The sequence below is a fragment of the Cetorhinus maximus genome, chromosome 17 (assembly GCF_964194155.1).
Source record: "Cetorhinus maximus chromosome 17, sCetMax3.hap1.1, whole genome shotgun sequence".
In the NCBI taxonomy this organism is placed as follows: domain Eukaryota; kingdom Metazoa; phylum Chordata; class Chondrichthyes; order Lamniformes; family Cetorhinidae; genus Cetorhinus; species Cetorhinus maximus.
In genome coordinates, this window is record NC_135895.1 from 2917695 (window position 1) to 2943032 (window position 25338).

General features: G+C 44.4%; 1 protein-coding gene across 1 annotated transcript in view; it reads left to right on the forward strand.

Moving 5' to 3' along the window:
* The first annotated feature begins 565 nt into the window (after window positions 1-565).
* Window positions 566-25338, forward strand: part of LOC144692130 (pancreatic alpha-amylase-like) — a 34152-nt gene continuing 9379 nt past the window's right edge. Inside the window, exons 1-7 of the mRNA XM_078560628.1 lie at window positions 566-1366; window positions 13997-14143; window positions 15754-15951; window positions 17180-17410; window positions 17493-17626; window positions 21956-22078; window positions 23899-23998. Of these exons, the coding sequence (XP_078416754.1) occupies window positions 1199-1366; window positions 13997-14143; window positions 15754-15951; window positions 17180-17410; window positions 17493-17626; window positions 21956-22078; window positions 23899-23998 (1101 nt within the window). The 5' untranslated portion in view covers window positions 566-1198. The remainder of the gene's footprint in view (window positions 1367-13996; window positions 14144-15753; window positions 15952-17179; window positions 17411-17492; window positions 17627-21955; window positions 22079-23898; window positions 23999-25338) is intronic.

A 25338-nucleotide genomic window follows, 5' to 3' on the forward strand; every position in this document is an offset into this window, starting at 1 on the left:
AGGTCAGAGTCTAGGAATTCTGAGGCGAGTAACTCACCCCCTGACTCCCAAAAGCCTGTCCACTATCTATAAGGCACAAGTCAGGAGTGTGATGGAATGAGTGCAGCTCCAACAACACTCAAGAAGCTGGACACCATCCAGGGGAAAGCAGCCCGCTTGATTGGTACCCCATCTACAAACATTCACTCCCTCCACCACCAACGAACAATGGCAGCAGTGTGTATCATCTACAAGATGCACTGCAAGAACTCATCAAGGCTCCTTTGGCAGCACCTTCCAAACCCACGACTGCTACCATCTAGAAGGACAAGGGCAGCAGATAAATGGGAATACCACCACCTGGAAGTTCCCCTCCAAGTCACTCAACATCCTGACTTGGAAATATATCTCTGTTCCTTCACTGTTGCTAAAATCCTGGAACTCCCTCCCGAACAGCACTGTGGGTGTACCTACACCACAGGACTACAGTGGTTTAGGGAGGCAGCTCACCACCACCACCTCAAGGGGAATTGTTTGGGCAATAAATGCTGACCCCAGCCAGCGATGCCCACATCCTGTAAATGAATATAAAAAAACATATAAGGGTGTTGTTTCCACTTGTGGGCAGGACCAGAACTAGGGTTCATCAATACAAGATAGTCACTAATAAATCCAATAGGGAATTCAGGAGAAACTTCTTTATTCAGACAATGGTGAGAATGTGGTACTCACGACCACAGGGAATGATTGAGGTGAATAGTATAGAATGGGAAACTTGATAAACACATGAAGAAGAAAGGAACAGAAATATATGCTGATAGGATAAGATGAAGAGGGAGTGGGAGGGGGCTCGTGTGGACCATAAATACCAGCATGGATCATTTGGGTTGAATGGCCTGTTTCTGTGCCTTACATTCTGTGTAATTCTTTGCAAACAAAAGTGCAGCTTAGTTAAGTGCGATTTGTTGATCTAAAATTCTACTTTGTTGATTAATCATTAATGCTCAGCGATTGGGCTGGGATTCAAGGTAAACCAGAGTGGGACAGTCTTTGTCATTGTCCAGCTGTACTCACCCTTTATCAATGCCATTTTGTTTATAAGTGTTCGTTTTTCTGTTACATGGAAAATTCTGATTACCATTATTAATTATTTGTTCAAATATCACAAGAAGTATAAATTAAGAGCTTCTGAGCTCATCCAGCCAACTCTGCAGTGAAGATGAAGGTTCTGGTTCTGCTGGCGTTTCTTGGAGGGTGTTTGGCACAGTACAACCCACACATGGTGCCCGGCCGAACATCCATCGTCCATTTATTTGAGTGGCGCTGGATGGATATTGCAGATGAGTGTGAGCGTTACTTGGCCCCCAATGGATTTGGGGGTGTTCAGGTAGCCATTAGTATCTATTGTTCCAATTCTTCCCATCACCCTTCTCATTGTTAATCAGAGTGACCACGGAACCTGGGGTCATTCCCCATAAAACAGAGAAGGTTAAAGGGGAGATTAACCAGGATGCTGCTGGGGATGAGGGACTTTTATTACATAGAGAGACTGGAGAAGCTGGGATTGTTCTCCTTAGAGCAGAGAAGGTTAAGGGGAGATTTAATAGAAGCTTTCAAAGTCATGAACAATTTTGATAGAGTAAATAAGGAGAAACTGTTTCTAGTGGCAAGAGGGTCGGTAACCAGGGGGAAACAGATTGAAGAGAATCGGTAAAGGAAATAGAGAAATGAGAAAGAAAATAAGGTGAGCAAAGAAAGTTTTTAGAAGGGACTAGAGGGTGTTCAAATGTTTTCAGGAGATTTAAAAAAGTCAAGCTATTCCAGCATTCCTTTTAAGCAGTTTTACTGGTAGAGCAAATGTGAGAGAAATGGAATTCTTAACCCCGCCTCACATTATAAAGAGACAGTTTAGAAATGTATGGGCTTAGAACGAAGACATCCATGTCTAGGGAACAAGGTGAACAGTTCGCTCAAGCATTTACCCTTGTGGCATGAAGACAAAGGCTATAAAGCTTACGAGCTGGCTAAACGCCTAAAAATGTGGCCTCAGCTCAATGTGCAATCTATGTATTTATGTACCTATGTGTTACTGAGGCATGGGCCAAAGTTGTTTTATGATATAAGAATAAAACCAGATTGCCTCTCAGACAGAACATTCTCAAGAGTTAGGAGCAATGCAGCAATGTGGAGCACTTAGACAGTGGGAGTTTGTTACTCCAGGGCCAAGTGTAGTCTCACAGAGTGAACTGCTGGGAGTTTGGTGACTGAGGGGATCTTAAAGGCTAATCTCTTTCTAAAAATCTAGTCTTGTTTGCCTTTAGCATTTAACTAAAAATTATTATTTAAGTTTATATTTCTAAATCCAGTCTTAAGCAGAGATAAGCAAGCTCTCTATTAGAGAGCAGTTGTATTTAGTTAATTAAGTAACTAGCGTATCCGGTTTCTATAGCTTTGGCAGAGTTGACTCATCTGAGTCTCAGCTAGTATAAATACAGACCTGTCAGTGCAGCTTGCAAACGGGGTACATTTGGATAGAGTGAACAGCTGGATGTTTGGTGAGTGGGTACTCCTTTTTCTACCCCTTTCAGCCTCCAGTATTTGGTTCTCATTTCGGTACAAGGGAAGAAGTTGATTAGTGAGTAACTGGTAAGTTATCCTTCTTATTCTACATATGATGAAGAGTTTGTGAAGTTAAGGTATGGTAGAGTAGCTTGGCTGAGTGGAATGTGCATCCTGTTGCATGTGGGAAGTCACAGACACACCACGTGTCCTAGACAAACACATTTGCAGGACATGTCACCAGCTGAAGAAGCTTGAGCTCTGAATTTCAGAACTCAAGCAATGGATGGAGCCACTGTGGTTGAGGGCTTTGCGGATATCACGTTTAGGGAGGAGGTCACACTGCAGGTTAGGATAAAAGAGTGTGAGGGTCAGGATAAAAGAGTGCGAGGACAGCGGCGGAGACACAGGATAAAAGAGCGTGAGGAGAGCGGAGACACAGGATAAAAGAGCGCGAGGAGAGTTCCAGAGAGCAGAGTTGGAAGGCGGAGTTCCAGAGAGGTGAATATAAAAACCTTACCTCGGGGATTCGCGGACCTCGGGTCTTTAAAAAAAATTAAATTAAAAGTGCGTCACGGTAAATCTGTGACCTGATTGGCTGGTAGAGAATCTACACTGAATTTGAAACTAAAACATTGTTAAACTAATTAAACCAAGTAAATTAATCACTTAATTAATAAGTAGAGGGTATCTAGAGCAGAATCAGGGGATCGAAATAGGCTGAAAGGTAGAGATAAAATAATGCATGGAAATACATTTAAAAATAATGGAAATAGGTGGGAAAAGAAAAACCTATATAAATTATTGGGAAAAAGGGGGATCGGAAAGGGGGTGGGGATGGAGGAGAGAGTGCATGATCTAAAGTTGTTGAACTCAATATCAGTCCGGAAGACTGTAAAGTGCCTAGTCGGAAGATGAGGTGCTGTTCCTCCAGTTGGCGTTAAGCTTCACTGGAAGATTGCAGCAGGCCAAGGACGGACATGTGGGCATGAGAGCAGGGTGGAGTGTTGAAATGGCAAGCGACACGGAGGTCTGGGTCATGCTTGCGGACAGACATGTTCCGCAAAGCAGTCACCCAGTCTGCGTTTGGTCTCTCCAATGTAGAGGAAAGCGCATTGGGAGCAGCGAATGCAGTAGACTAAATTGAGGGAAATGCAAGTGAAATGCTGCTTCACTTGAAAGGAGTGTTTGGGCCCTTGGATGGTGAGGAGGGGGGAAGTAAAGAGGCAGGTATTGCACCTTCTGCGGTTGCATAGGAAGGTGCCGTGGGAGGGGGTTGAGGTGTAGGGGGTGATGGAGGAGTGGACCAGGGTGTCTCGGAGGGAACGATCCCTGCGGAATGCCGCCGGGGGGGGGGTGAAGGGAAGATGTGTTTGGTGGTGGCATCATGCTGGAGTTGGCAGAAATGGCGGAGGATGAACGTTTGAATGCAGAGGCTGGTAGGGTGATAAGTGAGGACAAGGGGGACCCTATCATGGTCCGGGAGGGAGGGGAAGGTGTGAGGGCAGATGCGCGGGAGATGGGCCGGACACGGTTTAGGCCCCTGTCAACCACAGTGGGTGGAAAACCTCGGTTAAGGAAGAAGGAAGACATGTCAGAGGAACTGTTTTGGAAAGTGGCATCATCAGAACAGATGCGATGGAGGCGAAGGAACTGGGAGAATGGGATGGAGTCCTTGCAAGAAGCGGGCTGTGAGGAGCTGTAGTCAAGCTAGTTGTGGGAGTAGGTAGGCTTGTAATGAATATTGGTGGACAGTCTATCACCAGAAATTGAGACAGAGAGGTCAAGGAAGGGAAGGGAAGTGTCAGAGATGGACCATGTGAAAATGATGGAGGGGTGGAAATTGGAAGTAAAATTAATATATTTTTCCAGGTCCAGGCATTTCTGGTGATAGACTGTCCACCAATATTCATTACAAGCCTACCGACTCCCACAGCTACCTTGACTACAGCTCCTCACACCCCGCTTCCTGTAAGGACTCCATCCCATTCTCTCAGTTCCTTCGCCTCTGTCGCATCTGTTCTGATGATGCCACTTTCCAAAACAGTTCCTCTGACATGTCTTCCTTCTTCCTTAATCTAGGTTTTCCACCCACGGTGGTTGACAGGGCCCTCAACCGTGTCCGGCCCATCTCCCGCGCATCCGCCCTCACACCTTCCCCTCCCTCCCAGAACATGATAGGGTCCCCCTTGTCCTCACTTATCACCCCACCAGCCTCTGCATTCAAAGGATCATCCTCTGCTATTTCTGCCAACTCCAGCATGATGCCACCACCAAACACATCTTCCCTTCACCCACCCCCCCCGGCGGCATTCCGCAGGGATCGTTCCCTCCGGGACACCCTGGTCCACTCCTCCATCACCCCCTACACCTCAACCCCCTCCCACGGCACCTTCCCATGCAACCGCAGAAGGTGCAATACTTGCCCCTTTACTTCCCCCCTCCTCACCGTCCAAGGGCCCAAACACTCTTTTCAAGTGAAGCAGCATTTCACTTGCACTTCCCTCAATTTAGTCTACTGCATTCGTTGCTCCCAATGCGCTTTCCTCTACATTGGAGAGACCAAACGCAGACTGGGTGACCGCTTTGCGGAACACCTTCGGTCTGTCCGCAAGCATGACCCAGACCTCCCTGTCACTTGCCATTTCAACACACCACCCTGCTCTCATGCCCACATGTCCGTCCTTGGCCTGCTGCAATCTTCCAGTGAAGCTCAACGCAAACTGGAGGAACAGCACCTCATCTTCCGACTAGGCACTTTACAGCCTTCCGGACTGAATATTGAGTTCAACAACTTTAGATCATGCATTCTCTCCTCCATCCCCACCCCCTTTCCGATCTCCCTTTTTCCCAATAATTTATATAGATTTTTCTTTTCCCACCTATTTCCATTATTTTTATATTTATTTCCACGCATTGTTTTATCTCTACCTTTTAGCCTATTTCGATCCCTTCCTCCCACCCCACCCCCACTAGGGCTATCTGTACCTTGCTTGTCCTGCTTTCTACCCTTAATGTCACCATTAGCACATTTCTTAGCTAATTTCACCACCGTCAACACCTCTTTGTCCTTTTGTCTATGACATCTTTTGGTTATCTCCACCTATCACTGGCCCTCTATCCAGCTCTACCTGTCCGCCCCCCCCCCCCCCCCCCCTCCCCTTAAACCAGCTTATATTTCACCTCTGTTCTATTTTTCCTTAGTTCTGTTGAAGAGTCATATGGACTGGAGACGTTAACTGTGTTCCTCTCCGCAGATGCTGCCAGACCTGCTGAGTTTTTCCAGGTATTTTTGTTTTTGTTAAGGTTTTTATACTAACCTCTCTGGAACTCCGCCCTCCGACTCTGCTCCCTGGAACTAGGCCGCGAATCCCCGAGGTAAGGTTTTTATACTCACCTCTCTGGAACTCCGCCCTCCGACTCTGCTCCCTGGAACTAGGCCGTGAATCCCCAAGGTAAGGTTTTTATGCTAACCTCTCTGGAACTCCGCCCTCCGACTCTGCTCCCTGGAACTAGGCCGCGGATCCCCGAGGTAAGGTTTTTATACTAACCTCTCTGGAACTCTGCCCTCCGACTCTGCTCCCTGGAACTAGGCCGCGGTAATATAACAATATTAGGCAGGAACTGAGGAATCTAGACTGGAGGCGGATGTTTGTGGGCAAATCAACAACTGACATGTGGGGGGCTTTCAAACGTCAGTTGATAAGAATTCAGGACCGGCATGTTCCTGCTAGGATGAAGGATAAGCATGGCAAGTTTCAGGAACCTTGGATAACGAAGGATATTGTGAGATTAGTCAAAAAGAAAAGGGAAGCATTCAGAAGGGCTAGAAGGCTGGCAACAGATGAAGCCCGTGGAGAATATAAAGAAAGTAGGAAGAAACTTAAGCGAGAAGTCAGGAGGGCTAAAAGGGGTCATGAAAAGTCACTGGCAACCAGGATTAAGGAAAATCCCACGGCCTTTTATACATATGTAAGCAAGAGGGTAGCCAGGGAAAGGGTAGGCCCACTCAGGGACAGAGGTGGGAATCTGTGTGTGGAGCCAGAAGAAATGGGAGAGATACTAAATGAATACTTCTCATCAGTATTCACCAAAGAGAAGGACTTAGCGGTCGATTTGTCTAGGGAAGAGTGTGTAGATATCCTGGATCATGTTGAGATCAAAAAAGAGGTGTTAGGCGTCTTGAAGAATATTAAGGTGGATGTCCCCAGGGCCAGATGGGATCTACCCCAGAGTACTGAGGGAGGCAAGGGAGGAGATTGCTGGGGCCTTGACAGAAATCTTTGTATGCTCACTGGCTACGGGTGAGGTCCCAGAGGACTGGAGAATGGCCAATGTTGTTCCATTGTTTAAGAAGGGTAGCAGGGATAATCCAGGAAATTACAGGCCGGTGAGCCTTACGTCAGTGGTAGGGAAATTATTGGAGAAGATTCTTCGTGACAGGATTTACTACCATTTGGAAGCAAATGGGCGTATTAGTGAGAGGCAGCATGGTTTTGTGAAGGGGAGGTCATGTCTCACTAACTTGATCGAGTTTTTCGAGGAAGTGACAAAGATCATTGACGATGGAAGGGCAGTGGATGTTATATACATGGATTTCAGTAAGGCCTTTGACAAGGTCCCTCATGGCAGACTGGTACAGAAGGTAAAGTCGCACGGGATCAGAGGTGAGCTGGCAAGATGGATACAGAATTGGCTTGGTCATAGAAGACAGAGCTGAATGGAGAGCTGTGACTAGTGGAGTTCCGCAGGGATCAGTGCTGGGACCTTTCCTGTTTGTAGTATACATAAATGATTTGGAGGAAAATGTAACTGGGCTAATTAGTAAGTTTGCAGATGACACTAAGGTTGGAGGAGTTGCAGATAGTGAAGAGGATTGTCAAAGGATACAACGGGATATAGATCGGTTGGAGACTTGAGCGGAGAAATGGCAGATGGAATTTAATCCGGACAAATGCGAGGTAATGCATTTTGGAAGCTGTAATACAGGCAGGAATTATACAGTAAATGGCAGAACCCGTAAGTGCATTGACGGGCAGAGGGATCTGGGTGTACAGGTCCACAGGTCACTGAAAGTGGCAACGCAGGTGGATAAGGTAGTCAGGAAGGCATATGGCATGCTTGCCTTCATTGGCAGGGGTATTGAGTATAAAAGCTGGGAGTATAAAAGCTTTAATCATGCTGCAGCTGTATAGAACCTTGGTTAGGCCACACTTGGAATATTGCGTGCAATTCTGGTCACCACATTACCAGAAGGATATGGAGGCGTTGGAGAGGGTGCAGAGGAGATTTACCAGAATGCTGCCTGGTCTGGAGGTTATTAGCTATGAGGAGAGGTTGGTGAAACTCGGATTGTTCTCACTAGAGTGACGGAGATTGAGGGGCGACTTGATAGAAGTTTACAAAATTATGAGTGGCATGGACAGAGTAGATAGTCAGAAGCTTTTTCCCAGGGTGGAAGAGTCAATTACTAGGGGACATAGATTTAAGGTGAGAGGAGAAAACTATAGAGGAGATGTGCGGGGCAAGTTTTTTACGCAGAGGGTAGTAAGTGTCTGGAATTCGCTGCCAGAGGAGGTGGTGGAAGCAAGTACGATAGTGGTGTTTAAAAGGCAGCTTGACAAATACATGAAAAGGATGAGAATAGAGGGATATGGACCCCGGAAGTGCAAAATGTTTTAGTTGATGGGCAATATGATCGGCGCAGGCTTGGAGGGCCAAAGGGCCTGTTCCTGTGCTATACTTTCCTTTACAAAAACAGAAATACCTGGAAAAACTCAGCAGGTCTGGCAGCATCAGTGGAGAAGAGTACAGTTGACGTTTCGAGTCCTCATGACCCTTCAACAGAACTAAGTCAAATTAGGAAAGGGGTGAAATATAAACTGGTTTAAGTGGGGTGGGGGGGGTGGGGCGGTGGTTTTGTTGGGACAAGCAGCCAGTGATAGGAGGAGATAACCAAAAGCTGTCACAGACAAAAGAACAAAGAGCTATCTGTACCTTATCTGTCCTGTCTTATACTCTTAATTAGCACATTCCTTTAGATAATATCACCACCTTCAACACCTCATTGTTCTTTTGTCTGTGATAGCTTTTGGTTATCTCCTCCTATCACTGGCTGCTTGTCCCAACAAACACCCCTCCCCCCCTTAAACCAACTTATATTTCACCCCTTTCCTAATTTGACTTAGTTCTGTTGAAGGGTCATGAGGACTCGAAACGTCAGCTGGACTCTTCTCCGCTGATGCTGCCAGACCTGCTGAGTTTTTCCAGGTATTGCTGTTTTTGTTTTTGATTTCCAGCATCTGCAGTTTTTTGTTTTTATCTCTGTACTTTTCTTTGTTCTTTGTTCAATCGGGCAGAGAAGGAATGGGTGACCACCAAGCAGTCTAATGGAACTTTGCAGGTAGTACAGGAGCCACTGTGTTGATCTCGCTTGCTAACCGGTTTTCCGTTTTGGGTAGTGGTGAGGGCAATGGTTCCTCACAGGAGTGCAGTAAGACCCACATCGCACCACGGGTGACTCGGCTGGACAAGAGGGAGAAAGAAGAGTGGAAGGACAATAATGATTGGGGGTTTGTAAGTTAGGGGAGCAGACAAGTGTTTCTCCAGCCCTAGACATGATTCCAGGATGGTGTGTTGCCTCCCTGGTGCCAGGGTCAAAGTTGTCACAGAGCGGTGGCAGAACATCCTTCTGGGAGAGAGTGAACAGCCAGAGGTCATGTCCATCTTGGTACCAATGACATAGGAAGGAAGAGAGATAAGGTCCTGAAAGCAGATTTTAGGGAGTTAGGAAGGAAATTAAAAAGCATGATTAAAAATCAAGAGCAGTAATCTTAGGATTACTCCCAGTGTCACATGCTGGTGAACATAAGAAAGGGAGGATTGAGCGATTGAACATGTGGCTGGAGAATTAGCTTGGGGGGAGGGCATCAGATTTCTGAGGCATTGGGACTGGTTCTGGGTCAGATGGGACCTGTACACGATGGACAGGTTACACCTTATCAGGACTGGGACTAACATCTTCACAAGGAGATTTACTAGTGCTATTAGGGAAGGTTTAAACTAGCTTGTCAGGAGGATGGGAACCAGAGAGGGAGCTCAGATTGGAGGGAAGCAAAACTGGTAACAGCAAGTAGAAAAATAGTAAGCAAAATTAGAAGGCAGATGAAGTGTAGGCAAGTATCAAATAGGATCAGAATGTGGAATAATGTTAAAACGACAAAATTAGGAGCACTCTATCTGAATGCATGCAGCATTCGCAACAAGGTAGATAATTTTGAAGGCACAAATTAAGGTAAATGTGTCTGTTCTAATTGCCATTACAGAGACATGGCTATAGAGCGATCAAGACTGGGAACTGAATATTCAAGGATATTTATCACTTAGGAAGGATAGGCAAAAAAGAAAAGGAGGTGGGATAGCGCTGTTAATAAGGGACAAGATCAGAACATTTGTGAGTGAGGATCTTTGATCGAAGGGTCAAGATGTAGAATCAGTTTGGGTGAAGCTAGGAAATAGCAAGGGGCAGCAAACATTGGTGGAAGTTGTTTGTAAGCCACCAAAATGTGATAATGTTGGGCACGGTATCAATCACAAAATTAGAGCTGCATGTAACATGGGTAATATTCAATTTACACAGACTGGTTAAACCAAACCACCACTAATGCTGTGGAGGATGAGTTCCTGGAATGTGTACGAGATGGGTTCTGGAGCAGTAAATTGAAGAACCAACTAGGAATCGGGCAATTTTAGATTTAATATTATGTAATCGGAAAGGGCTAGTTAATAACCTTGCTGTAAAGGAACCTTTAGGAAATAGTGGTCATAATATGATAGAATTTCACATTATGTTTAAAAGTGCTCCAGTTCATTCTGAAACTAGGGTCTGGAAACTATGAAGGTATGAGGGGCAAGTTGGCTATGGTGGATTGGGAAAATATAGTAAAAAGAATTTGACAGTAGACAGGCAATGGCTAGTATTTAAAGAAGTATTACATGGTCTACAACAAAATACATTTCTCTGAGACACAAAAACCCAACAGGAAAAGTGAATCAATCGTTGCTAACAAAAGAAGTTAAAGATTACATTAGATCAAAGGAAGTGGTTTATAGGTTGCCAGAAAAAGTGGTAAGCCGAGGATTGGGAGCAATTTACAATCCAGGAAAGGAGGACCAAGAAACTGATAAAGAAAGGGAAAAGAGAATACGAATGCAAGCTAGTGAGTAACATAAAGGTGGACTATAAAAGTTCCTTTAGGTATGTGAAAAAGAAAAGATTAATAAGTACAAATGTGAGTCCATTACAAGCAGAGCTAGGAGAGTTTATAATGGAGAATAGGGAAATGGAGGAGAAACAAAACAATTACTTTGTGTCTGTCTTCATGGAGGAAGATACAGAAAATCTCCCAGTTATACGAGGGAACCAAGGGGCTTGCAAAAATGAGGAACTGAAAGAAATTAGTATTAATAAAGAGGTAGCACTCAAAAAATTAATTGGATTGAAGGTTGATAAATCCCCTGGAGCATATGAGCTACATCCCAGAGTGTTGAAGGAGGTGGCTATAGAGACAGTGGATGCATTGCTGGTTATCTTTCAAAATTCTATAGATTCTGGAAAGGTTCCTGCAGTCTGAGAAGTAGCAAATGTAACACCGCTATTTAAGAAGGGAGGGAGGGAGAAAATGGAGAACTACAGCCCTGTTAGTTTGACGTCAGTATTACAGAAAATGTTAGAATCTGTTATAAAGGATGTGATAACTGGGCACTTAGAAAATCATGATATGATTGGGCAGAGTCAACATGGATTTATGAAAGGGAAATCATGTTTGACAAACCTGTTGGAGTTCCTTGAGGATGTTACTTGTAGCATTGATAAAGGAGAACCAGTGGATGTGGTGAATTTGGATTTTCAGAAGGCTTTCGATAAGGTCCCACACAGGAGGTTAGTAAACAAAACTAAAGCACGTGGGATTGGGAGTAACATACTCAGATGAATTGAGAATTGGTTAACAGACAGAAAACAGAGTAGGAATAAATGGGTCATTCTCAGGATGGCAAGCTGTTACAATTGAAGTACCACAAGGATCAGTGCTGGGGCCACAGCTGTTCACAATCTATATAAATGATATGACTATAGGGACCAAACGTAATATTTCCAAATTTACTGATGACACAAAGCTAGGTGGGAATGTGAGTTGTGAGGAAGATGCAAGGAGGCTCCAAGGGGACTTTGACAGGCTAAGTGAGTGGGTAGGAACATGGTAGATGGAATGTAATGTGAATAAGCATGAAGTTATCCACTTTGGTAGAAAAAACAGAAAGGCAGAGTATTTCTTAAATGTTGAGAGTTAGGAAGTGTTGATGTCCAAAGGCACCTGGGTTTCCTTGTTCATGAGTCACTAAAAGCTAGCATGCAGGTGCAGCAAACCATTAGGAAGGCAAATTCATTGCAAGAGGATTTGAGTACAGGAGTAAAGATGTCTTGCTGCAGCTGTATAGAGCCTTGGTGAGATCTCACCTGGAGTATTGTGTACAGTTTTGGTCTCCTTAATTAGGAAAGGATGTAGAGGAAGTGTAACGGAGGTTCACCAGACTAATCGCTGGGATGGTGGGATTGTACTATGAGGAGAGATTGTGGAAACTGGGCTTGTATTTTCTAGAGTTTCGAAGAATGAGAGGTGATCTTTCGAAATTTACAAAATTCTTACAGGGTGTAGAGGGTAGAAGTGGATAGGATGTTTCCCTTGGCTGGTGAGCCTAGAACCAGGGGACACAGTCTCAGAATAAGGGACAGGCATTTCAGAATTTTTTTATTCACTCACGGGATGTGGGCTTCGCTAGCTGGTCCAGCATTTATTGCCCATCCCTAATTGCCCTTGAGAAGGTGAGCTGCCTTCTTGAACTGTCCATGTGGTGTAGGTACATCCACAGTGCTGTTAGGGAGGGAGTTCCAGGATTTTGACCCAGTGACAGTGAAGGAACGGCAATATATTTCCAAGTCAGGATGGTGAGTGACTTGGAAGGGAACTTTCAGGTGATGGTGTTCCCATCCATCAGTTGCCATTGTCCTTCTAGATGGTAGTGGTCATGGGTTTGGAAAGTGCTGTTGAAGGAGCCTTGGTGAATTCCTGCAGTGCATCTTGTATATGGTACACACTGCTGCCACTGTGTGTCGATGGTGGAGGGAGTAAATGTTTGTGGATATGGTGCCAATCAAGCGGGCTGCTTTGGCCTGGACGGTGTTAAGCTTCTTGAATGTTGTGGGAGCTGCACTCATCCATCACATTTCTGACTTGTGCCTTCTGGATGGTGGACAGGCTTTGGGGAGTTAGGAGGTGAGTTACTCATCGCAGGATTCCTAGCTTCTGATCTGCTCTTGTAGCCACAGTATTTATATCACAAGTCCAGTTCAGTTTCTGGTCAATGGTAACCCCCAGGATGTTGATAGTGGGGCAATCAATGGTGGTAATACCATTGAATATCAAGGGGCGATGGTTGGATTCTCTCTTGTCAGAGATAAGGAGGAATTTCTTCACTCAGAGGGTGGTGAATCTTTCGATTCTCTGCCCCAGAGGGTTGTGGAAACTCAATCATTGAGCATGTTCAAGACAGAAATGGATAGATTTACCTGACCAGAAAATCCAGGGGCCAAATTCAGAACTAGACTTACATTAGTCTTTTTAACCGAATTGAACCACCCCTGGACATGAAAATTCACCCTGGACATATGCTTTGATATAGCACCTCACAACATAGTAAAAGCTTTTCACAGAAGCATTATGAAACAAAAATTGAGACTGAACAATGTGAGGAATGTCAGGACAGGTGAGCAAAAGCTTGGTCAAAGAGGTAGGTTTTAAGGTGCATCATAAAGAAGGAGAAAGAGGTAAAGAAATGGAGATGTTTAAGGAGGGAATTCCAGAGCTTGGCACACAGACAGCTCAAGGCACAGCCACCAGTGCTGAAATGATAAGGGGTGCATAAGAGGCCAGAATTAGAGGAGTGCAGAGATTTCAAAAGGGTGCAGGGCTGGAGAAGCTTACAGAGATAGGGAGGGGTGTAGGAGCTGGAGGAGGTTACAGAGATAGGAAGGGGTAAAGGGGCTGCAGGAGGTTACAGAGATATGGAGGAGTGTCAGGGCTGGAGGGGGTTACAGAGATACAGAGGGGTGTAGGGGCTAGAGGAGGTTACAAAGATAGGGAGGGGTGTAGGGGCTGGAGGAGGTTACAGAGATAGTGAAGGTGTAGGATTTTAGGCTATTACAGGGATCTGGAGGTTTGTAGGGCTGGACATGGTTACAGATATCAGGGTGAGGCCATGGAGGAATATGAAAACAATCTTCATTAATGTGCGGCAACTTCTTGATGTTCAGTCAAGACGGGCTCTGTGGTGATGATAATTAAAACTACAGTAATGATTGGTTCCATCACAACTGGCTCTGCATGTGTTTCCGTGACAGATCTCTCCACCCAATGAACACATTGTCCTCAATGATCCTTGGAGACCTTGGTGGGAGAGGTACCAGCCAATCAGTTACAGGCTTTGTTCTAGATCAGGCAACAAAGTGGAATTCAGGGACATGGTGACAAGATGCAACAATGTTGGTGTAAGTTGGTCAATGGACCCTTCTTTTTCCAATCACTGTAAACTACGACTCTACCCCAGGATCTCAAACTTTCGGAGAAGGAGATTGACTTCCATTGACTCGGGTTAACAGAATTGGTAACAGCCTCAGAATGGGCCTTAATGCCTCGTTAACAGCGATTCCATTTAGGAAGGAGACTATTGTCAGTGTTCGAGCCACCCGCCTGTTTTAAATAGAATCTACAGCACAGAAACAGGCCATTCGGCCCAACTGATGCACGCTGGTTTTTATACTCCAGCATATATGAGCTTCCCCCCACCCTCCCTTCATCTCACCCGATCACCATATCTTTCTAATCCTTTCTCCCTCGTGTTTATCCAGCTTCCTTTAAACATACTATTCATCTCAACCACTCCCTGTGGAAGCAAGTTCCACTTTCTCGTCACTCTCTGGGTAAAGAAGTTTCTCCTTAATTCCCTGGTGGATTTAATGGTGACGACCTTATATCTATGCCCACTAGTTTTGGTGTGGCCCATAAGTGGAAATATCTGTTCTTTGTTCGCACTTTCAAACCCTTTTATGTTTGAAAGACTTCCATCTGGTCACCCCTCAGTCTCCCCCTTTTGTGATATGCAAAATGAGCTGTACATAGTGCTCCAAGCGTGGCCTAACCAAGGTTCAAAATGGATTTAGATTAACTTCTCAGTTTTTCAATTCCATGCCTCTGGAAATGAACCCATCACTTTTTTTCTGCATTTTGTGGAGTCTTATTAGCCTGCCTTGCTATTTTTAGCAGATTTGTACTCCCAGATCCCCCTCCTCCTCCATCCCATATAGATTCTTATATTGTAGGTAATAAGTGGCCTTCTTATTTTTCTTATTAAAGTATAATATGTCATATTTGTCTATATTGGCAAATAGGAACAGGATGAGCCATTTTACCCTCAGGACTATTCTATCATTCAAAGAGATCAAGGCTGATCTGTAATTTAACTCCATATAGGGAGTTGCATATCAGAGGGTCAGTACTGTCAGAGGGCCAATACTGAAGGAGTGCTGCACTGTCAGAGAGTCAGTACTGAGGGAGTGCTGCACTGTCAGAGAGTCAGTACTGAGGGAGTGCTGTACTGTCAGAAAGTCAGTACTGAGAGAGTGCTGTACTGTCAGAGGGTCAGTACTGAGAGAGCACTGCACAGTCGAGGGTCTGTGCTGAGGGAGCGCAGCACTGTCAGAGGGTCAGTACAGAGGAAGTGCTGCACTGCCGGGGGGTCGGTACTGAAGGAAACTGCACTGTTGATGATGCATCTTCGAGGTGAGACATTAAATTGAGGCCTCATCTGTCATTTGAAATTGATATATGGGATATCATTAAGAGCAGGGGCAGTTCTCCCCCAGGTCCTGGCTAATATTTATTTCCTCCACCAACATCACTAAAACAGACGATTTGGACATTATCACGTTGTTGGTGGGAGCTTGCTGTGTGCAAAGTTGATACTGCGTTTCCTACATTCCAACAGTGAGAACATTTTAAAAAGTGTAATTCATTAACTGTGAAGCACTTTGGCACATCCTGAGGTTGTGAAAGGTGCTATAGAAATGCAAGGCCTTTCACCTTTTTTTAACCCTTTCAGGTGCGTATCTATGCAGATGCTGTGATTAATCACATGTGTGGAGCATCAGGTGGGTCTGGCAATCATTCATCCTGTGGTTCGTACTTTGATGCCGGATCTGAAAGCTTTCCAGCTGTTCCATACTCTACCCAGGATTTTAACGATGGCAAATGCAGAACTCTGAGTGGCAACATCGAAAACTATAATGACATCCACCAAGTAAGGAGCATCTCTACAGTTAACCCCATCTCTTGGTTTGTTTCACTGTTAGGCACATCCACATTCAAGTTGCATCGCCCAGTGCAGTCGCATTCTCACTTGTATCCTTCACTTCACTGCAGCCCTTCAACTGGGGCGATGGAGAAAAATTATTCAGAACAGTAGCTTGCTCTGCTCGAGCACCATAAACATTACCAAACACCCCAAATCATTACAGCATTGCAAAAAAAAATATATATATATATATCTAGTGCTGGGTGGCGGAGGTGTGATCAGGGGTTAGCAACGTGAAGGCAAGATCAAAGGGCATGATAAGGCTTTTGAGGAAGTTTCTGAAGAAAGGGAGGGAAGGAGCAATGTAGAGAGATCAGTACTGAGAGAGAGCTGTACTGTCAGAGAGTCAGTACTGAGGGAGTGCTGCACAGTCGGAGAGTCAGTACTGAGGGAGTGCTGCACAGTCAGAGGGTCAGTACTGAGGGAGTGCCGCACTGTCAGAGGGTCAGTACTGAGGGGTTTGTCGAGTTCCAGATGGTTGGAAACCTTATGGCCAATGATGAAGAGAGGGAGGGAGCAGTGGGATAGTGGAGGTGATACAAGAGTGCAGGACATTCACTGGAATATGCCAGGCATACTCGGGCAGTGACACCATCAGCCTCTACAGTCAATTAATCCACTGTTCCCCTTCCACCACCTGTAAATGTCAGCTCATGCAAAACTTTAGTGTCCATTACCTAACTCACACCAAGTCCCATTCACTGATTGCCTTTGGAGCTTGCTGATCTACATTGGATCACAGTCCAGCTGACCTCAATTATAAAATTCTCATCTTTGTTTTCAAATCCCTCCATGTCCTTGCCCCTCCCTATCTCTGTAATCTCCTCCAGCCCCACAACCCTTTGCGATCTCTGTGCTCCTCTAATCCCGGCCGCTTGATCCTCCCTAATTTCCATCGCTCCACCATTGGCTGCCATGTCATCAGCTGCCTGGGAGCTAAGCTCTGGAATCCCTCCCTAAACCTTTCCATCTCTCTCTTCTCCATGAAAACACTCCCTAGAACCTTTTGGTCAACTGTCTAATATCTGTCCTTCTATGACTTTGTGTCATATATTGTCTGCAAACACTCCTGTGAAGCACCTTGGGAGCTCTTCCTTTCTTAAAGGCGTTACAGAAATGCAAGTTGTTTTCTTTGAATGGCTTTGCAAACTGAACTGAGCATGTGCTCTGACAGGTCAGGGACTGCAGGCTTGTGAGCCTTCTGGACCTCGCATTGCAGATGAATTATGTGAGGGACAAGGTTGCGGAGTACCTGAACCATCTTATTGACCTGGGGGTGGCCGGCTTCAGAGTGGATGCATCCAAACACATGTGGCCTGGCGACATGGAAGCTATCTTCAGCCAGTTAAACAACCTCAACACTCGCTGGTTCAGCAGTGGCTCCAAGCCTTTCATCTATCAAGAGGTGAGTCAGTCTGTTTCTGCTCATATTCTTCCCTAAATATCCTCATCACTCAGGACTTTTGTATTAATTTCTCATCCGCCAGGTGATTGATTTGGGAGGTGAGCCTGTCAAATCCTCCCAGTATTTTGGGCTGGGGCGAGTGACTGAATTCAAGTACAGCGCCAAGCTAGGTACAGTGGTTCGCAGGTGGAATGGTGAGAAGATGACTTATTTAAGGTAGGTGCTGAATCTTGCCTTTAATTTTTGTTGCTGCTTTGTCGAAACCCTGGAAAGTTTGTTCATGAAAACAAATGTAAATTAAAAGGCATGTGTTGCACCTTTCACAACCTGAGGACATCGCAAGGCACTTTACAGTCAATGAAATTCAATTGTTTGAAGGGTACTCACTGTTGTAATGGAGAAAACACAGCAGCCAATTTGTGCACAGCATGCTCCCATACACAGCAATATGATAACAATCAGATAACCTGTTTTCAGTGATGTCGTTTGAGGGATAAATAACAGCCCGAGGACCCTGGGAAAATCTCGCCTGCACTTCCTTGAAGTGGTCCCATGGGAATTTAACATCCAGCTGATGGGGAGACAGGGCCTCAGTTTGACATCTCATCCAAAAACCAGGACCTCAGAGTACAGCACTCCCATAGTACTGACCCTCCGACAGTGCAGCACTCCCTCAATACTGACCCTCTGACACTGCAGCACTCCCTCAGTACTGACCCTCTGACATTGCAGCACTCCCTCAGTACTGACCCTCCGACAGTGCAGCACTCCCATAGTACTGACCCTCCGACAGTGCAGCAGTCCCTCAGTACTGACCCTCTGACACTGCAGCATTCCCTCAGTACTGCACTGGGAGTGTCAGCCTGATATTTATGTTCAAGTCTTTGGAGTGAGCCCAAAACCCATAATCTTCTGACTCAATTTGAAGCTTGAATCTGTCTTCACTCAGAGCCTGCTCTATATTTCTGGGTGTTCCTGTTATCTTTTTATTTAATTTGCAATGGCCTTTCTGCTGAGTTGATCATCCCATGATCAGAAGGTTTTGGGTTCAAGTCCCATCTACATACCTGAACAAACAAAACCCAGGCTGGCATTCCTAGGGAGGGATCACTGTAGTGAAGGAGTGCTGCATTGTCGGAGGATCAGTACTGAGGGTTTTTTTAAAATCATTTATGGGATGTGGGCATCGCTGGTTAGGTCAGCATTTATTGCCCTTAAGACGGTGGTGAGCTGCCCTCTTGAACTGCTGCAGTTGACATGGTGTAGGTACATAAGGAGATGGCAGATGAATTGAACAGGTATTTTGCATCAGTATATTCACTATAGATGATACAAGTAACATCCCAGAAGCAGCTATAAATCAGGAAATGGAATGGATGGAGGAACTCAGGAAAATTACAGTCACCAGAGAAGTAGTACTGAGTAAATTGTTGGAGCTGCAGGCTGACAAGTGCCCGGGTCCTGTTGGACTTCATCCTAGGGTCTTGAAAGAAGTGTCTAGTGAGATAGTTGATGCATTGGTTTTAATTTTCCAAAACTCCCTAGATTCGCGGAAGGTCCCATTAGATTAGAAGATAGCAAATGTAACTCCATTATTCAAAAAGGGAGAGAGACAGAAAGCAAGAAACTATGGGCCAGGTAGCTTAACATCTCTCATACGGAATATGTAAGAAACTATTATTAAAGAAACTAAAGCAGGGCACTTGGCTAAGTTCAAGGTAATCAGGCAGAATCAACATGGTTTTGTGAAAGGGAAGTCATGTTTAACCAACTTATTGGAGTTCTTTGAGGAAGTAACATGTGCTGTGGATAAAGGGGAACTGGTGGATGTACTGTACTTAGATTTCCAGAAGGCATTTGAAAAAGTGTCGCATCAAAGGTTATTGCGGAAAATAAAAGCTCATGGCATAGGCGGTAACATATTGGCATTAATAGAAGATTGGTTGGCTAACAGGAAGTAGAGAGTAGGCATAAATGGGTCTTTTTCAGGTTGGCAAGATGTAACGAGTGATGTGCCACAGGGATCAGTGCTGGGACCTCAACTTTTTACAATTTGTGTAAATGACTTGGATGAAGGGATGGATGGGATGGTTTCCAAATTTACTGATGATACAAAGATAGGTAGGAAAGTAAGTTGTGAAGAGGACATAAGGAGGCTACAAAAAGATATAGCTAGGTTAAGTGAGTGAACAAAGATCTGGCAAATGGAGTATAATATGGGAAAATGTGAAATTGTCCAATTTGGCAGGAAGAATAAAAGAGAAGCATATTATCTAAATGGTGAGAGATTGCAGAGCTCTGAGATTCAGAAGGATCTGGGTTTCTTTGTGCATGAATCACAAAAGGCTAGTATGCAGGTGCATCAAGTAATTATGAAAGCTAATAGAATGTTATCATTTATTGCGAGGGAATTTGAATATAAAATTAGGGAGGTTATGCTTCAATTATACAGAGCACTAATGAGACCACATCTGGAGTACTGTGTACAGTACTGGTCACCTTATTTAAGGAAGGATGTAAATGCGTTGGAACCAGTTCAGAGAAGGTTTACCAGATTAATACCAGGAATGGGCAGGTTGTCTTATGAGGAAAGGTTGGACAGGCTAGGCTTGTATCCACTGGAGTTTAGAAGAGTAAAAGGTGACTTGATTCAAACATAAGAATCTTTGGGATCTTGACAGGGTGGATGTGGAGAGGATGTTTCCTCTTGAGGGAGAATCCAGAACTAGGGGTCACTGTTTAAAAATAAGGGGTCGCCCATTTAAAATGGAGTTGAGGCTAAATCTTTTCTCTCAGAGGGCCGTGAGTCTTTAGAACTCTTCCTGAAATGGCGGTGGATGCAGTCTTTGAATATTTGTAAGGCAGAGGTGGATAGGTTATTGGGGATAGGCGGAGTGCAGACTTGAGGTTACTATCACATCAGCCATGATCTTATTAAATGGCGGAGCAGGCTTGGGAGGCCGAATTGCCTACTCCTATTCCTTGTTCATATGTTCTTGTGAATCTCCTCTGTACTCTCTCTAATGCCTTCACATCCTTTCTCAAGTATGGTGCCCAGAACAGGACGCAGTACTCCAGATCAGGCTTAACTAGTGTCTTATATAAGTTCAACATGACCTCCTTACTCTAGTACCCAATGCCCCTATTAATAAAGCCTAAGATATTATACGCTTTATTAAGTGCTTTCTCGACATTCCCTGCCATCTTCAATGAATTATGTACATATACATCGAGGTCCCTCTGATCCCGTACCTTCTTTAGAGTTTCTCCCTTTATTTTATACTGTCTCTCCATATTCTTCCTGACAAAATGAATCACCTCACACTTCTCTGCATTGAACTTCATCTGCCACTTGTTTGTCCAATTCACCAACATGTTTATGTTCTTTTGAAGTTCAAGACTATCCCCATCACAGTTAACAACATTTCCAATCTTCATATCATCTGCAAATTTTGAAATCATGCCCTGAACACCACAGTCTAGGTCATTAATATATATCAGGAAGAGCAAGGGTCCCAATATTGACCCCTGAGGAACTCCACTACAAACCTTCCACCAATCTGAAAAACAACCATTTATCACTATTCTCTGTTTCCTGTCACTCAGCCAATTTCTTATCCACTTGCCTCCTTTTCCTTTTATCCCATAAGCTAGAATTTTGCTTATAAATCTATTGTGTGGCACTGTATCAAATGCCTTTTGAAAATTCATATATGCCACATCAACAGCATTGCCCTTATCAACCTTCTCTGTTACCTCCTCAAAAAACTCCAGCAAGTGAGTTAAACATGATTTTCCCTTAATGAATCCATGCTGGCTTTCCTTAATTATCCTGCACTTGTCTAAGTGACTATTTATTTTGCCCCGACTGTCGTTTCCAGAAGTTTCCCTACCACTGAAGTCAAACTGACTGGTCTGTAGTTGCCGGCTTTATCCTTGCACCCCTTTTTGAACAAGGGTGTAACATTCACAGTTCTCCAGTCCTCTGACACCACCCCTGTGTCTAAGACTGAAAGATTATCACTAGTGCCTCTGCAATTTCCACTCTCACTTCCCTCAGTATCCTTGGATGCATCGCATCCAGTCCTAGTACTTTATATATTTTAAGTAAAAATAGCCCTTCTAACACCTCCTCCTTGTCAACTGTAAATTCTTCAAGTGTACCAGTTGAATCCGGACACCTTTTACCCTCTCAGTTGAAAGTAAATGATCCCAAGGGCACTGCTTTGAAGAAAAGAGAGGGAGAGTTCTCCATGGTGTTCTGGCTAACATTCATCCCTCAACCAACATCTCTGAAAAACAGGTTATCTGGTCATCATCATGTTTTTGTTTGGGATCTTGTTGTGCATTAATTGGCTGCCACATTTCCCAAATTATAACAGTGACTATGCTTTAAAAAGTATGTGATTGACTATGAAACTCTTTGGCTTGGCCTGAAATCATGAAAGAGTCAGTATAAATGCACAATCTTCTTTTTCCTATCAATTCAAGGAGCTATTCCTGTCTCTATTTGTCTGCTAACCATTTTAAACTTTCTGTGTGCAGGAATTGGGGAGAAGGATGGGCCTTCATGCCCACTGACCGGGCATTGGTCTTTGTCGATAACCATGATAACCAGCGAGGGCACGGACCTGGTGGCGCTTCCATTCTCACCTTCTGGGACCCCAGGTATGGGTCACGTGCCAACGTTCTGCCCCCGTGAGGTTCAGAGGGAAGGACACTCATGTGTTTGAACCCATTTTACTTACAATCCAAACTACATAACATTTACTGTACAGAAACAGGCCATTCAGCCTGACTAACCGACCAGAGAGAACTCCTTCATGAAGAGCTCAATCGGATTACCCTGCAGTGAACCCTTTTAAAGAAATTAATATTGTGCTCGCAAAACTCAAAACAAAACGTCACTGTTAGATGTGATTCCGCAATTGGGCAGCACATGCCGAACGATCCTGAGTGCACTAATAGCTAGACTCATAACCAATTTAAGATAATCAGTTGAGCTTGTAATTTAACTCATTTACGCTTGCTCGAAGTGACATACATTCACAAGCAGGGACCCATTCCCTGCAAATATGTTCAATTCTTGAGCCTTTTTTGAATTACTCAGAAGCTTGGGAAGCCTATGGTTCCTGTTGCTTTCTCCATGGCAATGCCATGGCCAATCAGAGTTGACTTGCCAGCCAATCAGCACCCTTTTCTGCAGTAGTGTAAATTGCTGTGATTGTTTGAAATTTGGCATTCTTGCATTTGTCCTGATGAGTGCAAGACAAAAAGCTTCTGCAACCTGCCTCTCTTTTCAGCAAAATTCAAGTTCTGTACTAACAAGTGACAAATTAATAATAATAGTACTGGAGAAATTAACAAGATTAAGAGGTAACAAATCCTCTGGACCTGATGGCCTATGTCCCAGCTTTTTAAAAGGAGTAGTTGCATAGATGGTGGATGCAATGGTTTTGATCTTCAGCAATTCTTTAGACTCTAGAACATTCTCTTGAATTGGAATGGAACAAACATGATGTTGCTATTTAAGAAAGGAGGGAGAAAGAAAATAGGGAACTATAGACTAGTTAGCCTGACATCAGTAGCAGATGAAATGCTAGAATCCATTATTAGTAATGTGTTAACAGGACACTTAGAAAATCATATGATTAAGCAGAGTCAACACTGATGTATGAAAGGGAACAAAAACAAAAGTAGCTGGAAAAACTCAGCAGGTCTGACAGCATCTGTGGAGAGGAATACAGTTAATGTTTCGAGTCCATATGACTCTTCATCAGAACTGGAGTATAATGTGGAAAGTGTGAAGTTATTCACTTTGGTAAGAAAAATATGAAAGGGAAATTGTGTTTGAGAAATCAATTAGTTTCTTGAGTTTGTAACTAGCAGTTAAATAAAGAGGAACCAGTGGTATATTTGGATTTTCAAGAAGCATTTGATAAGGTTTCACACAGTAAATTATTTCACAAAATTAGGACTCCTGGGATTGGGGGTAACATATTAGCATGGATTGGGGATTGGTTCATGGCCATAAAACACGGAGAAGGAATAAATAGGACATTTTCAGGTTGGCTGCCTGTGAGCAATTCGGTAGAAACATGGCAGATGGAGTATAATGTGGAAAGTGTGAAGTTATCCACTTTGCTAAGAAAAATAGAAAAGCAGATATTTTTGAAAGGTGAGACCTGGGAACAAGACTTCTCACTGGAAAAGTGAAGGTTGAAAGATGATCAGTTTTCAGGATTCCAGGCAGAGGTTGATAGATTGTTAGGTACTAAGGGAATTAAAGGTTGTGGGGGACAGCATTAGAAGGTGGAGTTGAGACAGAAGATCAACCATAATCTTACTGAATGGCGGAGTGTGTTCAAAGGGCCAGATGACCTACTCCAGCTCTTATTTCTTGTGTTCTAGAGAATAGAGCCACAGCCCTATTCAGCCTTTTCTGTTTAATTTAATCTCTCAGCTGTGGTCTCATTGCAACTCTGCAGGCTCTACAAAGTGGCTGTCGCATTCATGCTTGCTCACCCTTATGGCCAGACACGCGTGATGTCTAGCTACCGCTGGGATCGCTATTTCGTTAATGGAAAGGTAAATCTGACTTTCCGATAATTTTACACCACACTCACAAAAATGAGCGAATGTTTATCAGCACGGAATCAATAAACACCGCTTAATTAAAATCAACATGTTCAGCATAAAATTACATTGTTTTACAGTACAGAAACAGCCCAACTGGTTAGTGCTGGTGTTTTTTTTACACATGAGCCTCCTCCCATTCCATTTCTCACCATGATTGCTGTTGTTAGATTCTAAAGGGATTGGACAATGTCGGCCATGAGCAGCTGTCTCACTGTGTCCTGAACAGTCGATCCAGAGAGACGGCCTGAGCTTGACAGGGGAGGAGAATTTAAACCCAATCCGGGCAAGCCACATTTCAGTGAGTGAGTGATTGATCTATCGAACAGGCTCCCTAGGGAGACAGTGGAAGCTGTTAATATTGATTCATTCAGATGGAAATTAGGGCAGTCGCTCAGAAAATAACATACTGCAGTGTCAGACATTCAGTACTGAGGGAGTTACTGCACTGTCAGAGGGTCAGTACTGAGGGAGTGCTGCACTGTCAGAGGGTCAGTACTGAGGGAGTGCTGCGCTGTCGGAGGGTGAGTACTGACAGAGTGCTGCACTGTCAGAGGGTAAGTACTGAGGGAGTGCTGCACTATCAGAGGGTCAGTACTGAGGGAGTGCTGCACTGTCAGAGGGTCAGTACTGAGGGAGTGCTGCACTGTCAGAGGGTCAGTACTGAGGGAGTGCTGCACTGTCAGAGGGTCAGTACTGAGGGAGTGCTGCACTGTCAGAGGGTCAGTACTGAAGGAGTGCTGCACTGTCAGAGGGTCAGTACTGAGGAAGTGCTGCACTGTCAGAGGGTCAGCACTGAGGGGGTGCCTTCTATTGATGTGCTGGGCATTAACAGAGGATTCGTTGTGTGTTCCTGTATAGGAAGAGACTGAAAGTGCAGTTGCAGAGGAGCATAGTTTAATGTATATCCCTATAAATTAAAGTTTATAAATCTGTAAAGATTTGGCTTCCTTCTAGATGACACAAAGCTGGGTGGGAGGGTGAGCTGTGTGGAGGATGCAGAGATGCTTCAGGGTGATTTGAACAAGCTGATTGAGTGGGAAAATGCATTGCAGATGCAGTATAATGTGGATAAATGTGAGGTTATCCACTTTGGTAGCAAAAACAGGAAGGCAGATTATCTGAATGGTTATAACTTGAGAGAGGGGAATGTGCAACGAGACCTGGGTGTCCTCATGCACCAGTTGCTGAAGGTAAGCATGCAGGTGCATTAGGCGGTAAAGAAGGCAAATGGTATGTTGGCCTTCATAACGAGAGGATTTGAGTACAGGAGCAGGGATGTCTTGCTGCAA